The following is a 16,109-nucleotide window of genomic DNA, read 5'->3' on the forward strand; positions in this document are numbered from 1 at the left end:
CGCTCATTCTAAATGTTACCATCTTTAATAAGAATATCTTTGGTCATGAGACAGCCAGTACTTAGCAGATCAAATGTATTTTAACCCTATTTATTATAATTACATTTTATAGCCATATGATTCGAGCTAAAAGGCATGGATTTAGCAACTGTGGATCCGGAGCTGAGATAGCAAATTAATATCTTAAACTACACCGAACAATTGTATACAGTAAAAATCGGTTAGTCCTTCGTACGAACTGGTCGAAATGGTAATGCATTGGATCAAAGATCAGGTTGAGGTCCGAAGTCAGGTCATCAAGCTTCGAGCCCTAGGGACCGATCAATGTCGAGCTCGATATCATTATCGAGCTTGAATCCAAATCGAACTATGATGAAGTTACCGAACTTACGAGACAGATACCGACCAACACTGTCCCCGAATCAATACAAGGCTCCGAATCAGAATCGAGCTCGAGTTAAGATTGAGAGCTCGAGTCGATATCGAGCTCGAGGCAATATCGAGCTCATAGACAAGAGTCGTTGCAACCGCACTAGGAGAGAGAATCTTGGCATAAATTATGGAAAAACTGATTCACTACTAGAAATCCGGTAAAAACTGACCAAAAAAACCGACCAACGTTGGTCGGTAATGGCCAAAAACCGACCAAAATGCGACCATTTACGTGTGGACGGTATTTTTATGGTCGGAAAGGAATACCGACCAAAGTTGATCGAAAATTACCGACCAAAGTTGGTCGAAAATTACCAACCAACTTTGGTCGGTCAATTAAATTCAATTAAAAAAAATATTGCAAAAAAAAACCGACCAAAGTTGGTCGGTATTTTAATTATGTAATAAAAAAATTCACCATCTCGGAATCGAACCGGGGTATGTACTGTGGCAGGATACTATTCTACCACTAGACCATTGGTACATTTTGTTTTAAGACTGTCTTTTATTTGATTTATACTTTTTAATTATATTTTCGCACGAAAATAACCGACCAAAGTTGGCCGGTTTTATTAAAAAGTAAAATTACCGACCAAAGTTGGTCGGTTTTTTTTAAATGACCCGCCGAATTAACCGACCAAGTTTGGTCGGTTTTTTTAATATTAATTTTTATTTATTTTAATTGAAAATCCGACGAAAGTTGGTCGGTTTCTTGAAACATAAATTTCGCGGGACTCAAAAATAGTTTCCCGCATTTTTGCGCCAAAGAAAACCGGCCAAAGTTGGTCGGTCGACCTTGGTCGGTTTTTGCCGAATTTCTAGTAGTGATTTATCATGGGTCTCCCATTATGTATTTTTAATTGTATCTAAAGTAGGATCCCTCCACTATAAAGGGATTGGTTATTATTTCTGTAAAGCATCAAGTTTTGTATACACTATAATTCAGATATCATATACTCTCATTCTGAAGAATTATCCTCTTTTAGCTTCATAGATTGACTTATCTTGCTCAACCCCTAAATCATACTCCTTTCAACTTTGCTTATTTTTTTACTTTTTACGGTCAATATTCTATATTTCTATTTATTTTTACGATTTGTGTCAAGTTATATCACATATGCTTAGAACTATATACAAATTCAACTCTATCTGTTTTTTGGGTAAAAAACAATATTTATTAGGGAAAAGTGACAACCTTTCCAATCAATGTAGCCTCTTTCTCATCCCCCACCACCCACTATTATATTAACCTTCCCTTCTGCTTTCGGTATGTAATTAAAATGATTAATTAGTGACAAAACTATACTATAAAAACTGAATAATCCAACTTGCATCATCTCTCACATCACTCTCCCCTTGCGGCTGTCCTTCCAATTTTACAGATTGAATATGTTTCTTTTATTGCTGTGTTTAACTACTTCTTTCCCTTTATATAAGCATTTCCAGAATAGACCACCTACCATTAGCAATATTTCCAGCCTATTGTTCTACTAGTACTTGTTTTCACCTTTTTACATTCAGGAACAGATCATTTACTAGTTATAGAATCCCACAAATCAACTCTGCCTTTTTCCCCCCCCCCCCCCTATATATATACACTAATTTCTCCTTTTACTTATTGCCCACCATCTCTCTCTGTCTCTCCCCCACACTTGCACATAGTTATGATATAATTTCTGCACTTTGTTTCTTCTGTCTCTGCCCACTCCTCCGAGGTCATGTGGCTTACTTTAGCAGCTAACAAGATCCTAGAGGACAGAGTCAACGATCAAGATTCACCAGCTGATGCTGAATCTTCAGTTGAAATTCAAAATTTCACGTATACATTTCTCTTTTATTTTTATCTATAACATTTACAAATTCTTCTATACACTTCCATTTTATCTTATACAGCTTCCTGTCCCTTTTGTTTTCCTTTCGAAAAGATTATTTGTTAGCTCATGGAATGTTGGAGGCATTACACCACCTTCCGACTTAAACTTTGAAGACTTGCTCGACACTCGAAACGAGTTGGCTGACATCTATGTTCTCGGGTAATGCTTAGTGATTTTATTATTGTAGCGAGTAAAGTTCAGAGTTACTTTAAGGTGACAAAAAATATATATTGTAACTCTTTTTTCTATTACATCTGAAATTAAACGCCAAAAGTTGTACTTTACAAATGTATATTAATAAACTTTTGTCAGGTTTCAAGAAATCGTACCTCTGAACGCTGGAAATATTATGGTGACAGAGAATACAAGCATATCCATGCAATGGAATTCTCTAATTAGAGCAGCTCTCAACAAGACTGCTATTAGTCATCAGAAGGCAGAGGCGGGAGAAAATCAAAAGGTTTACCCACTAAAAAGAGAGGGTTCCTTCACTACTTCAGCAACTAATAATTCACCACATGATTTTGAATGCATAATCAGCAAACAAATGGTAGGAATTTTTATTACCATATGGGCAAGGATTCCCCTACTTCCCTATATCAGACACACAAGTGTCTCCTCTGTAGGCTGTGGTATCTTCGGCTGTCTTGGCAACAAGGTACACAATCTTAAATGTCACTATTTGTTTCTTCTTCATAATTTATCTTATATATCTAGTCTTTGCTTAATTACTAATTTTGAGCCAATTGATCATATACAGGGTTCAGTTTCGGTTAGATTTTGCTTGCAAGAAACAAGCTTCTGCTTTGTGTGTTGTCATTTGGCTTCTGGTGGAAAAGAAGGAGACAAGAGAGAGCGAAATGCAAATGCCTCCCAAATACTATCACGCACAAGATTTCCTTCCGATCCATTTCACTGTTTGCCCAGCAAAATTTTACAACACGAGTATGTATATCTCTCGAATTTTACAATCAGTATAATTTTCTGGTTCTACAACTAGTTAGTAACACAGTAAACGGCTTAATTATGTTTCTTAAAGTCAGACATCCTGTTTATCCCCTGCAAGTTGAAATAAAGTAAATTAGCTAAAAAAAAACAAATCACATAATACTTTGTATGTTGTTGTTGTAGCTAAAAAAGGAATCATAAAAAATCTTTATACAATAGCCGGTCTTATTCACTGTTTAATTTTTCTAGTCATATACATAGATTATACATTGATTAATATAATTATGCACATATAATACATAAATTATGCATATATAATACATAAATTATGCATATATTATATCTTTATCAGTTATTTTTAGTTTAAGCGGTTGGGTGAACGACACGTTCGATTTAATTCTTAAAAGAAATTGAAACGGAGAGAAATTGTCAAAATGCTAACCGTTGTGTCATCATATGGATGCTTACTTATTTAGCAAATAAGTCAAATTTCCCTTTATTTTAGCACAACAAAGAAGATTTCACTTTGGAAGCAGTGAATTATTATTTATCAAGTGGTGCATATCTTGAAGTATTTATCTTCTAAATACCACAAAATTTGCTCGCAATGATTAGTATATGTACTATACTAGTACTATAACTTATATTATCTAACTGCCACAAGCTACGTAATCTCATGCAGCAGGGTAATTTGGCTTGGCGACCTGAATTACAGGATTTACTTACCTGAACCCACAGCTAGATCTTTAGTCAATGACCGGCAATGGAGCACATTATTACAAAACGATCAGGTATATATTCTAAATCATCAGCAATATCATAAGGAATTTAACTTGTATACTCTGTACACGGATATGTAATAAGTTGTTACTGTAATTTAATGGTCTGTTTTAGTAGCTGCCTACTTTATTATCCAAAAATTAAGCTAGTTTCACTTTTTATGATTAGTTACTTATAGTCATCCTTTAAGTGACCTGACATTGATAATGTATAGTAAATAATACTCCTAGTATAATCATTACTACTCTGAAGTTGACATTGAAAAACTTGAAACTGAAGCTTAAGGCTGAACTAAGAGAAGGCTGTACCTTTGAGGGATGGAATGAGGAAGAAATCGAGTTTCCGCCGACATATAAATATAACTTAGATTCTGATGATTATTATGGCTGCAATGATCAGAAAGGAAAAAGGGGAAAGAGCCGAACCCCAGCTTGGTAAGTGGCAAAAGATCATAATTTCTTTTTCTGTTAAATGTAAATTAAAGATCATGATATATTTTAATCTCAGCTTCTTCTTTTTTTGGTTGCAAAGATCATGCATGATTAATTCCTTTTGATGTGTCAAGATATCCCAAAACAAATAGAACTGCAAATCTACTAATAATAAAGATTGAAGTAATTAATTTTTGTGTAGGTGTGATAGGATAATATGGTTTGGGAAAGGACTGAAGCAAAGGCAGTATAATAGAAGTGAGTGTAAACTGTCGGACCACAGACCAGTAAGAGCAATTTTCACAGCAGAGGTCAAGGTTCAACGTCAATCTACAGAGGCTTCAGAAAAATTTGCCAAAATATTTGATAACTTGTGAAAATTTTCAAATCATGGCAATTGTGATTGATCATGGTTAAAGCTTGAAGAGTTTTCAAACACAAACAATAGGCTAATTTTCTGGTGCTGAAAAACGAGCTAAATTTTGGAACACCAACATAACTTTTGTGTGCACAGCAACGAAATGATCGAATTTTTTGGGCAAACTTCTTCTTTTTCTTTTCAAGTTTTTATGTAATGAAAAAAGGCACAGTTAGACGGGGAGGGATGGCCCATGTTGTAAAAGTACATACTAAGAAAAACACTTTTAACTTTTTAATAATGAGAATACCAAGGTGTTTACCTGCAAAACGGTACAGTTGAATTTATACGTGGTTTCTAGACAAGTGAATTAATTTAATCCTGAAATAATATAATAATCGAAGAAATACGCAGTACTTAGTCTTGGAATGTAAATGAAATAGCAAAGATAGTGATTCCATGAACACGATTTCCGAACACAGCAATGATGGGATCAAAAAGCAAGAGAGTGAAATTGTATAAAGCTTTGTATAGAATATAATATATGTTCTTGACAGAAATTTCGTGTCCTTTACAATGATAACTGAGCTCACTATTTATAACTATATCTAGGGAAGAAGGTCCGAGGATCGTGCCCTCCCTTAATGTCAATTATGAGGGTCATTGATGAAGATGTAGCATTGAGCGTAAATGCCAAATTCTTTGTAATGGACTGTCGCTCTCAATGCTCTAGAATATTCCTTAGTAAATGCTACCGGGTGCAGAGCATTTTATACACTTTTGTGAACGTTATTCGTTCCGATGACAAGCGCAGTGGCTGCGTTCGGTCCTCAGCCATTCCATCTTGGACTCCATGTGTCCTCCTTTTAGTCAGTCACGCGTCATATCATATTTTACCCTATACAAATAGTCCCCCTACTTTCCGGTGACATAACTTTGTGTTATCGGAAAGTTGGTAGAAATACCTTTTTGGCGGAAATTACTATAATTCCCTCTGAAGGTCTCTGACAGTTGATTACACGCACGTCTCTCCGCATTTAATGCCCCGAACATGCGTCATCCCATGATTCAGCACAACTTTAGCCGATTATCGTAGTACTCATGGCCATGAATTTAGCCGCCAAAATTTTACTTATACGCAACTTTCTTTTCCTTTGCGTTTCACAATTGCTTGAGCTTCTAATTTGCATCCTTGTTTTCCATCCCTTTTCTAATTTTCTTCAAACACAAACTCTTTACCTTCTTCCTTTCCAATGGCTTCTTCCTCCAAACGTGGTGGTTCTACGAAGAATAAGAACAAAACTGAGGATTCCGTTCCTCCAACAGTAGATTCTATTATCCCAAGAAGGCTTAGTATTTTCGAAGGATTTTGAATAGAAATTTCCTACTGCTAACCCTCGTACATGGGCTGTTAGTAGGTACCCTTCTTCCATTCGTTCTTCTAGTATTCCTGCTGTGAAGGAGGACTGCCGCTGCAATGAGTTAGAAATTATCGCTATTGATCTATCGGAGCGAGTGACCCTTTCCAAAGAAGGTTTTATATACTTTTTCACGTATCCCTTTACTTTTGGTGCGTTTTCTTTGGGCGAAGAGCTTGATTCCGTGATTGCGGAGTTTTGCCTTCACTACCAGGTATCTTTGGCACAGGTAAGTCCTTCAGTATGGAGGACGATCGCCTGCCTCCGATGCTTGTGCCAAGAAACTGGGGAGGCTCTAACCTTAGCTCATGTGATGAATCTCTATTCCTCCAAAATCTTCTGCGGGGGAATGATAAACCTTTGCAAGCGTGGCCACCATGCTTTGTTGTTTAGCATGGATGATGAAAACGACTGTGGGTGTATGGAGCGGTTCATTGCAGTTGCCACCAACGATATTATTCCGACAATGGCTTCATCCTTTCCGGTTTCTTGGAACCGCACTCGTAAGTTCTTTGTATAATATTCCTCTTACTAGATATTCTTTTGTGGCCGTATCATCTCTTCACCATTCACACATTTCAGCAACTCGATGGCTCCCACCGGTGGTGGAAGGTTTGAACAGTGGGTTCAGAAGATTTTGGATGTCACAGCGCCCGAAACCCATTCGTGGAAAGAACTAGCCCTTAAATACGGGTGGAAGGCCAAAATTCATGGTAACCCTAATTTACCTTGCTTCTATTTTTGTATATAAAGTACTTGGTTGAACCCTTCTGACTTTGTTCATAAATTTAGGTCTACTTGCGGGCTCTGTTGCTGTCCCCGAGGAGGACGTTCTGGCTAATCCTGCTGATGCAGCGAGGCTGCTTCAGGAAGCACTTACTCGAACAGGTATTTCCGGGCCTGTTTCGGGTGCAAATATTTCTTTACGGATTCCTCGCCCGGAGGATAAACAAACAAAGAGAAGACGCTCCTCCGCGACCGAGGAAAAGAATAGAAGGGCAAAGGTTGATGTTCCCGAATCATCTCCGGTGGCGATGATGACTGGTCCTCCTTCTGGGCCGGTTGACGAGGGAGCTTCTTTACACAGAAGGCGATGATCCTCATCATCTCAACAGGATGCTTGACCTATTGAGATAGTTATACCAACTGAAGATGATGTCTCGGCACTTTAGGGAGAGTCTGATTTGGTAAAATATGCCAACTCCCATTTTCGTGGCCCAATTGCTGCAACCGGTGCTGCAGGGCTGAGTTCTAGGTCCTTGCTGTCTTTGGTTGGCGAGCATCAAACCACCAGCACTACATTTGATGCAACTGCTTCTCACTCTTCGACTCCATCAGCTTCATCTCCACCTTCACCAACACCAGCAACTGCTACATCATTTCCATCTTCGTCTACTCTTCTACCAGCGGTTGCTACACTATCTCCATCGGCCGTACCTGACCATGAAGAAGGTGTTTCTCTTCCACAGTCCCCAGTTCATGGGAACTTGGGGCAAAATTATGCTGCTCCTTTTGAAGATCCACAAAGGAGGAGGAACATTACTTTTTCGGTCTCTACCGGGTGTAACCTGCTATCACGGTCGGTGGAGCTTGCTAATTACATGAAGCCTTCGGCTTCAGAAAAAGATTGGGAAAAGATTCAGACACTCTCGGGCGAGTGTTTGTTGAACAATACTATGTATAACGCCGCGACGGTACGTTCCTTCTTTCCTCTGTTATTTCTTCTACTTTTGAACGAATGTATTCTAAGTTTTTCCTCTTCTTATTTTATAGGCCAATTTTCTTGCCTCTTTGGGCCTTCAAAGGTTGATTCGTGAGAAGGAAGAACTTACTTCTGAACTGTATCAACTTTTGGCGGAACGAGACCAGACTGTTCTCCGCCTCTCGGAACTGGAAACTAGAGCTACTGAGGTTGCTGTTTTGGAGGCTCATTTGCAGCAAAGCGAGCAAGAAGTGGTAACCCTCAGCCAAGAAATTAGGCTGCTGAGAGTTAATTTTGATGAGGCCAAGGCCAAATAGGCGAAAGTCCAAAACGTTGTTCTTGCTGCAACCGAGCCTGAGGCTGCCTCCGCTGAAAGGGTGATTAACTTGGAGGCAGTCTTGAACTCCAAAAGCAAAGAGCTTGCTACTGTGGAGGAGAAACATGCCCAGCTAGAAGACAAGTACATGAAAACTATCGAGCATAATAGGCTATTTAGTTCAACTGTCTGCGAGCTTGACGTCAGCCTCAAATCTGCTAGATCCTCTTGGGAAAACCTCTCCGCCGAGGTTATTCAACTAAAAGAAGAACTTAAGCGCTGAGCGGCTTCCCTCATTGTTGAAAAAACGTATTCCATGTATAGCATGAGGAGAAAAACCTTGGAAGAGGCCAAAGCTGGTATTATTGATGTTGATGCCGAAATTGCTAAGGCCCGAGAGCTTGAGTTAGCTGCAAAAAATGGACTCCCAGCGCAATTTGATGCTCCAGGTTCTTCTGATTCCGGTTCCGAGTTTTCGAAAACTGAAGAAGGATCGAAAGGTGATGAAGCCAAAGGCCAAACTGGGGAAAGCATTGAGCCATCGGCGGAACCACCTACTCTTGCCGGCAATGCGGATACTTATCTTTCTCTCGGTTCCGGGGGCACTGCAATTTAGGTTTTTCTTTTCTCATTTTGCACTTGTAATGTTTTGGCCTGTTCTTGTAAATAGGCACATATTTTTTTCTTTTTGCTCAAGTGTCGTTTGAGTCTTACTTTCGTTTGAATATCCATGCAAGCCTTTAACTTTTGCATTAGCTCAAGTATTCTACGCATGTTGTTCAATTCGCGCTTTACTATGTGTAGTCTCAGATGCCTTTTCTTCGAAGCATTTTGGTTATGAGTATTATCCTTTTTACGTGCGGGTTTTTATGAATATTTGCACAAGTTTCCCTTTTACATGAGGGTCTCTATGAATATTTGCGCAAGTTTCCATATTACATGAGGATTTCTATGAATATTTGTGCAGGTTTGCTTTTTGCGTCCTTTTCATATGCGGCTTCGGGTGTATTTTTCCCCAATGGCATTTTGGATTCCGGGCATTGATTCTTCCGGAACTAACCCTTTAATGTGAGAGTTGTTATAAGAGAGGGCCCCTTATGTTTACGGTGCTCTTGAAGAGGACGTCTTATGTTCATTACAACACTAATATTTGAAGTACTTGTTTAACTTTTAAATGAAAACGTTAGCTCATCGTTCAGACAAGAAACAAAATAAAAGCAAAAGGATTTCATTTTATTCATTCTATTTTCAGAAATTACATAAGCATTTTGCTATGCAGAAAAGAAATTGCCATTACTTGTGGCTATCTTGTACAACTTATTTCTACGTGGCTCGTTGCACAGTCCCCGGTCCCGATGATGCATTTTGTTTCCGTATTTTCGTTCCCGGTTGATGTGGCAATCATTTTTGCCGTATCCTCATATCATTCCCCTCCCCAGTGTTTGAATGCGAAGAATGTGAATTGGAACACTCGAAGTCTTGTATCTTCGAAGGTCCCACCAATGAATTGCTAGGTAATCCTTCACTCGGTAACATATCTTGTTTCCCCTTAGGAATCCATGCTATCGAGCGAAAGAATACCTAACAGTCCTCTGGTGGTTTGTGCTCGTGAACGGTCGGGTAACCTCTGTTCGGTAGCAAACTTAACTTTCCGGTGGGAATTTGCAATCAAACCAAATATTACCTAATTGTCCCCGAGTGGAAGCTTGTTCGTTTGCCTTGCTATCAAAGGTCTTATTGTTGTTGTCTTCGTAGTATGCTTTTCGTCGCTGCCTCATTAAAAACCTTGCTAGAAAAAACTAATTGGGACAAAAACTAAACGAAGGGAAAAAGAGTGCAACACATACTTTCTGTTTGAGTGTTGTTCATCAGCAATAATATCTTTTGAGATGTGCTACGTTCCAGTTGTTGGGAAACCTGTCTCCATTCTGGTTCTCCAACTCGTATGAACCTTTCCCAGTGACAGCTAATATTCGGTAAGGGCCTTCTCACGTTGAACCTAGCTTTCCCGTGTTGACCTCCCGGGTATTCTGTGTTACTTTTATTAGAACCAAGTCTCCTACTTTGAAAAAACAGAAGTTGGCTCTCCGATTGTAATATCGCTCCATCCTCTGCTTTTGAGCTGCCATTCTTACATGCGCCAAGTCCGTGCATCTCTCGAGCAGTTCCAAGTTAATTAGCATTGCTTCGTCGTTTGATTCTTCATTTGTCTAAGAATATCTCAAAGTGGGTTTGCCTACTTCAACCGGGGTTAGGGCTTCAGCACCGTTCACGAGGGAAAAGGGAGTTTCTCCTGTACTTGATTTGGCCATTGTTCGGTAGGCCCATAGGACTCCGGGCAACTCTTCGGGCCATTTGCCTTTTGCTGCTTCCAACCTTTTCTTGAGGTTTTGAATGATCACTTTGTTTGTTGACTCCTATTGACCGTTTGCGCTCGGATGATAAGGTGAGGATGTGATTCTCTTTATTTTCAGTTCTTCGAAGAACTTTGTAACTTTTGCACCGATAAACTGTGGCCCATTGTCAAATGCTATCTCTTTTGGTATTCCGAACCTGCAAATTATATTTTCCCATATGAAATCGACCACTTCGTATTCTTCGATTTTCTGATAAGAACCTGCTTCTACCCATTTAAAAAAATAATCAGTCAAAATTAAAAGAAACCTTACCTTTTCGGGATCCGGTGGCAGCGGTCTGACGATGTCCATCCCCCATTTCATGAATGGCCATGGGGACAGAAATAAATATAAGGATTTTGCCGGTTGATATACTAGTGATGCGTAGTGTTGGCACTTATCCTATTTTCGTATGAAATCTTTGGCATCTTGTTCCATGCGAAGCCAGTAATATCCTGCCCATACCAATTTCAGCACCAAAGACTCTGCACCTGAGTGTCGCATATCCCTTCGTGGATTTCTTTCATGACATAGTCAGCTTCTGATGCTCCTAAACACCGGGCCAGCGAGCCTTGGAAAGATTTTCTATACAATTGGCCTTTCCTGAAGCTATAACGTGTAGCTTTGGTGCGTAACGCCCATGATGCTTTGGGATCGTTGGGCAACTTTCCGTGCTCGAGGTAGTTGATTATTTCATTCCTCTAGTCCCAGACCAGACTAGCTGAATTCACCTCATAGTAACCATCCGTATCAAGGACTGAGCTCATCAGTTGTACCACCGTCCGGACTCCGATCCTTTTATTTCCGTCAATGAAACTAGGTTTGCTAATGGATCCACCTCTACATTATCCTCTCTCAGGATATGAGTTATTGACCACTCACGAAATCATTCCAAAAGAGCTTGGACTTTTACCACGTATTGTTGCATATGTTCTTCTTTGGTATCAAAGATCCCGTAAACCTGATTTACCACCAACTGTGAGTCGCATTTGATTTCTATAACCTCGGAATCAAGTCCCCGGACCAATTCGATCCCTGCAATCAAAGCTTCATACTCTGCTTTATTATAAGTTAAAGGGATTGTGCTGATGGCTTGACTTAAGGTTTCCCCCGAAGGCGTGATTAAAACTATTTCGAGCCCGGACCCTTTTACGTTCGAGGCTCCGTCCATAAATAAGGTCCAAACCCCTGATGCCGATTCTGACACCATTACTGCCTCTTTGGTTGCCAGAGGTAGCAGTCCTGGACTAAAATCGGCCATGAAGTCAGCCAAGACTTGTGACTTAATTGCAATCCTCGGTTTATATTCTATGTTGAATTCACTCATTTCGATGGCCCATTTGGCCAATCTACCCGAGAGTTCGGGTTTATGAAGGATGTTTCGCAAAGGGAAAGTAGTCAACACAGCTATTGGGTGGCATTAGAAATAGGGACTCAGCTTTCGAGTGGCGACTACGAGAGCTAAGGCCAGTTTTTCCAAATGTGGGTAGCGACTTTCTTCTCCCGTTAAAATTTTGCTAACGTAATAAACAGGAAACTCCATACCTTCATCCTCCCGGACTAAAACCGCACTTACCGCAACTTCTGAAACTTCGAGGTAGACTAGCAATGTTTCGCCTTCTTTCGGTTTCGAGAGCAATGGAGGGCTTGACAAGTACTTCTTCAGGTCCCTCAAAGCCTACTGGTACTCTGGAGTCCATTCGAAATTATTCTTCTTTTTTAGCAATGTAAAGAAGCGATGATATTTTTCCGACGACCAGGAAATGAACCTCCTCAAAGCTGCTAACCTTCCTGTGAGTCTTTGGACTTTCTTCACGTTTGATAATTGATCCGGGATATCGTCTATGGCCTTGATTTTGTCGGAGTTTACTTCAATTCCCCTTTGTGAGACTAGAAACCGCAGGAACTTACCGGAGCTGACCCCGAACGCGCACTTCTCGGGGTTAATCATGTTATGCTTCCTCAGGATATCAAATGTTTCTTGCAAATACTTAAGGTAGTCACCTGCATTCAAAAACTTAACGAGCATATCTTCTATATAAACTTCCATGGTTTTTCCTATTTGCTTTTCAAACATCTTATTTATGAGCCGTTGATAAGTGACTCTAGCGTTTTTCAACCCGAAAGGCATTACATTGTAACAATATGTAGAAAAATTTGTTATAAGTGAAGTCTTTTCCTGATCTTCCGGGTTCATCTTAATTTGGTTATACCCGGAATAAGCATCAAAGAAACTCATCAGTTCCTGCCCGGCCGTGGCATCAATCATTTGATCGATATTTGGCAGTGGAAATGAATCTTTCGGGCACGCCTTATTAAGATCTTTATAGTCTACACCCATACGAAATTTATTGTTTTTCTTAGGAACTACTACTACATTGGCTAGCCAGTCTGCATATCTTACCTCTCTAACCCAACCGATTTTAAGCAATCGGGTTACCTTTTCTTTGACGAATTTATTCCTGACCTCGACAATAGGGTGCTTCTTCTGCCCTACCAGTTGTATGTTGGGATCCAAACTCAGCCTGTGCACAGTTATTTTCGTCGGGATACCTGTCATATCCTCATGCGACTATGCAAAACAATCAACGTTAATTTTAAGGAATTTAATAAAACCAGACCTGAGCTCAGGATGCAGTCCTGTCCCCAAGTGAAACTTTCTTTCTAAGAATTCTTCAAACAATGCCACTTGATCTAGTTCCTCTGCCGTAGATTTTGTTGCGTCTGTTTCTTTCGGAACTTGGAAATATCTCGGCACCTGATATTATTTTAACGATTCTGCCCCTGGAATAACCTCTTCTAACTCAGGAGTAGTCGACGGTTCCTGTAATTGCTATGCTGTGCGCTCCTTCCCTTTGCTACTAGAAACTGAGATTGCATTCATCTCCCTCACTGCCGGTTGGTCACCTCTTATCTGCTTGATTCCTTCGCATCTAAAACTTCAACAATTGGTGATACGTCGAAGGTACAACTTTCATCTCGTGTAACCATGGCCTTCCTAAGATAATGTTGTATCCCATATCAACATCCGCATTTTGAAATGCTTCGGGATTAGTACTGGTGCCGCACTTGGTTTGTATGATAATTAAACATACTTCTTTGAGTTCGGGCCTTTCAGTACTGGTGGTGTGCCCGGGATTTGATCAATGCAGGCGTTTACTTCCCTAATGAACCATAAAAGCTCATCTTTGAATGAATCGTTCTCATTGTTAAGACCTGATCTGCTCTCCTCAGTCCCATCGGAGCTGACTTCACCCCTGGGAGTGTTGTTATCAATTCTCTGTGTTGTTTGGTCTGCGGGAACAACGGGAGGAATCGGATCGCGCATGTTCGCATTATTCAAAGCACCTGACAACGCCTGCTTCAGTTCCGTCATAATCTAATCCTGCCGCGTGAGATGGCCTAGAATGATTGTATGTTGCTCTTGCAGGATCCTCACAGCATCCGCTACTTGCTCCTCGTCAGCATCATCAGGAGTTCTTTCCCAAACCTGTCGAGGATACCGTCTGTCATGCACCGACGTGGAGTCATTCCCCTAATTGCAAGTGTCACTGATTGAGTCCTCAAAATGAGGTTGATCCCCTCGAATTTTGGAGTTGTGTGCATTGTTAACAGTGTTTTCTACTATTTTTTGCGATTTTTTCTAAGATAAAAAATAGTCTAAACACGTTAGTAAAAGAGGCAAGGATCAATTTAATTGCACATCCGTCTAGGCCCCGGTGGGCACCAAACTATTTACTCGTAAAATGATACAGTTGAATTTATACGTGGTTTCTAGACAAGTGAACTAATTTGATCCTGAAATAATATAATAATCGAAGAAATACACGGTACTTAGCCTTGGAATGTAGATAAAATAGCAAAGATAGTAATTCTGTGAATACGGTTTTCGAACACAGTAATGATGGGATCAAAAAGCAAGAGAGTGAAATTATATAAAGCTTTGTATAGAATATAATATATGTTCTTGCCAGAAATTTCGTGTCATTTACAATGATAACTGAGCTCACTATTTATAGCTATGTCTAGAGAAGAAGGTCCAAGGATCGCGCCCTCCTTTAATGTCAATTATGAGGGTCATTGATGAAGATGTAACATTGAGCGTAAATGCCAATTTCTTTGTAACGGACCGTCGCTCTTAATGCTGTAGAATATTCCTTAGTAAATGCTACCGGGCGCAGAGAATTTAATACACTTTTATGAACGTTATCTATTTCGGTGACAAGCGCAGTGTCTGCGTTCGGTCCTCAGCCATTCCATCTTGGATTTCACGTGTCCTCTTTTTAGTCAGCCACGCGTCATATCATATTTTACCCTATACACAAGGGTTACTTACCAAAAAAAAAAAGAAAAAGAAAATGAGAATAGTGAATACCAAAGGTTATTATGATACATATGAATCTCAGCCCTCAAGGGGGATCAAGCAAGAATACTCATTTTTATCTATGGTCCACTTCATAGGAAAGCTCATCAATTTGTAACGTAGATGCATTGTATAATTATGATCTTCAAGCTAAGTCAAATTTTACAAATTCATTTATCTCATTTGAGAACTAAAGAATAGCTAAGCGATTTCTCATTATTTAGCGTCTCATTGGACTTCATGAACATGGGCAGAGCTGGCCCTTCGGTTATGGGTTTAGTCGAACCCAGTAAAACTCTATATTTGTTTTAAAAAACTTATTAAATATATACAAATTATTAATTTAGAATCCAATAAATTAAAAAGACTAAAATTTTAAACCTATAAACATCAAAGTGTGGGTCTATCTTTGTTCATGAATAGGATTTAGGAACTTATGTAGTGCGGCTAACATTAACTTCTTTAGACAAACTTTTTGTCATGAGTTGCAACTTTGAAAAAATATCGTTAGCATTCTGTGTACAGTTTGTAGTTAGCCTTCTTTTTTCATCTTCACAAGTACGGAATGAGTATCTATACTAAAAATAAATAATGGAGTAATAAAAAGGAGGAAAAACCTTTGTCAAATTAATTCGAACTCTTTCTTTCTCGAGGATAATTAATGACGTACTAGGAGTAACTAAAATTCCATTTTGACTTTTTACGGAACACACTTGACCCTAAATAATTCCTCCCTCTCTTGCCCTCTATTTTCGTTAGCTAACTCTATTTCGTTCGAATTCGAGCTAAGATTTCCTAATTTTTTCATGCATCGCCTTTCTTCTTGGATGATTGACTCGTTTCAGTATGCCGTAAATAAAAGGTAAAGAATAGAAAATTTTGACATTGTTATTTTCATCGCCGGCACCGGAGAATGAAGAACAAACTATGCATACAGTAAAAGTACTTTTAGGTGATTTACTAGAACGACTCCTTTTCTATGTGGTACAAAACCTTAGGATGTGAATCTGATGGTTAATACTAGACTACTCAAACACTGTTTCCTGAGTGTCACTGTTAGGAAAACCTGAAAAATTCTGGGACTTTTCCTA

At 39.4% G+C, this 16,109-nt stretch overlaps 1 protein-coding gene across 3 annotated transcripts; it reads left to right on the forward strand.

Annotated features, from left to right (window-relative positions):
- Window positions 1–2,016: 2,016 nt before the first annotated feature.
- On the forward strand, window positions 2,017–5,170 carry LOC107798566 (type IV inositol polyphosphate 5-phosphatase 9-like). Of its 3 annotated transcripts, XM_016621580.2 has the most exons (7): window positions 2,023–2,251; window positions 2,358–2,465; window positions 2,619–2,964; window positions 3,067–3,251; window positions 3,937–4,045; window positions 4,314–4,468; window positions 4,668–5,170. In XM_016621580.2, the coding sequence occupies exons 1-7, from the start codon at window positions 2,151–2,153 to the stop codon at window positions 4,840–4,842; spliced, it is 1,179 nt and encodes a 392-aa protein (XP_016477066.1). In that variant the 5' UTR covers window positions 2,023–2,150; the 3' UTR covers window positions 4,843–5,170. The 3 variants fall into 3 exon arrangements, with proteins under 3 accessions (XP_016477065.1, XP_016477066.1, XP_016477064.1); XM_016621579.2 differs by having other exon boundaries at window positions 2,017–2,465; window positions 3,940–4,045; XM_016621578.2 differs by having other exon boundaries at window positions 2,025–2,465.
- The last annotated feature ends 10,939 nt before the right edge of the window (window positions 5,171–16,109 follow it).

Source organism: Nicotiana tabacum, chromosome 4 (genome assembly GCF_000715075.1).
Source record: "Nicotiana tabacum cultivar K326 chromosome 4, ASM71507v2, whole genome shotgun sequence".
In the NCBI taxonomy this organism is placed as follows: Eukaryota; Viridiplantae; Streptophyta; class Magnoliopsida; order Solanales; family Solanaceae; genus Nicotiana; species Nicotiana tabacum.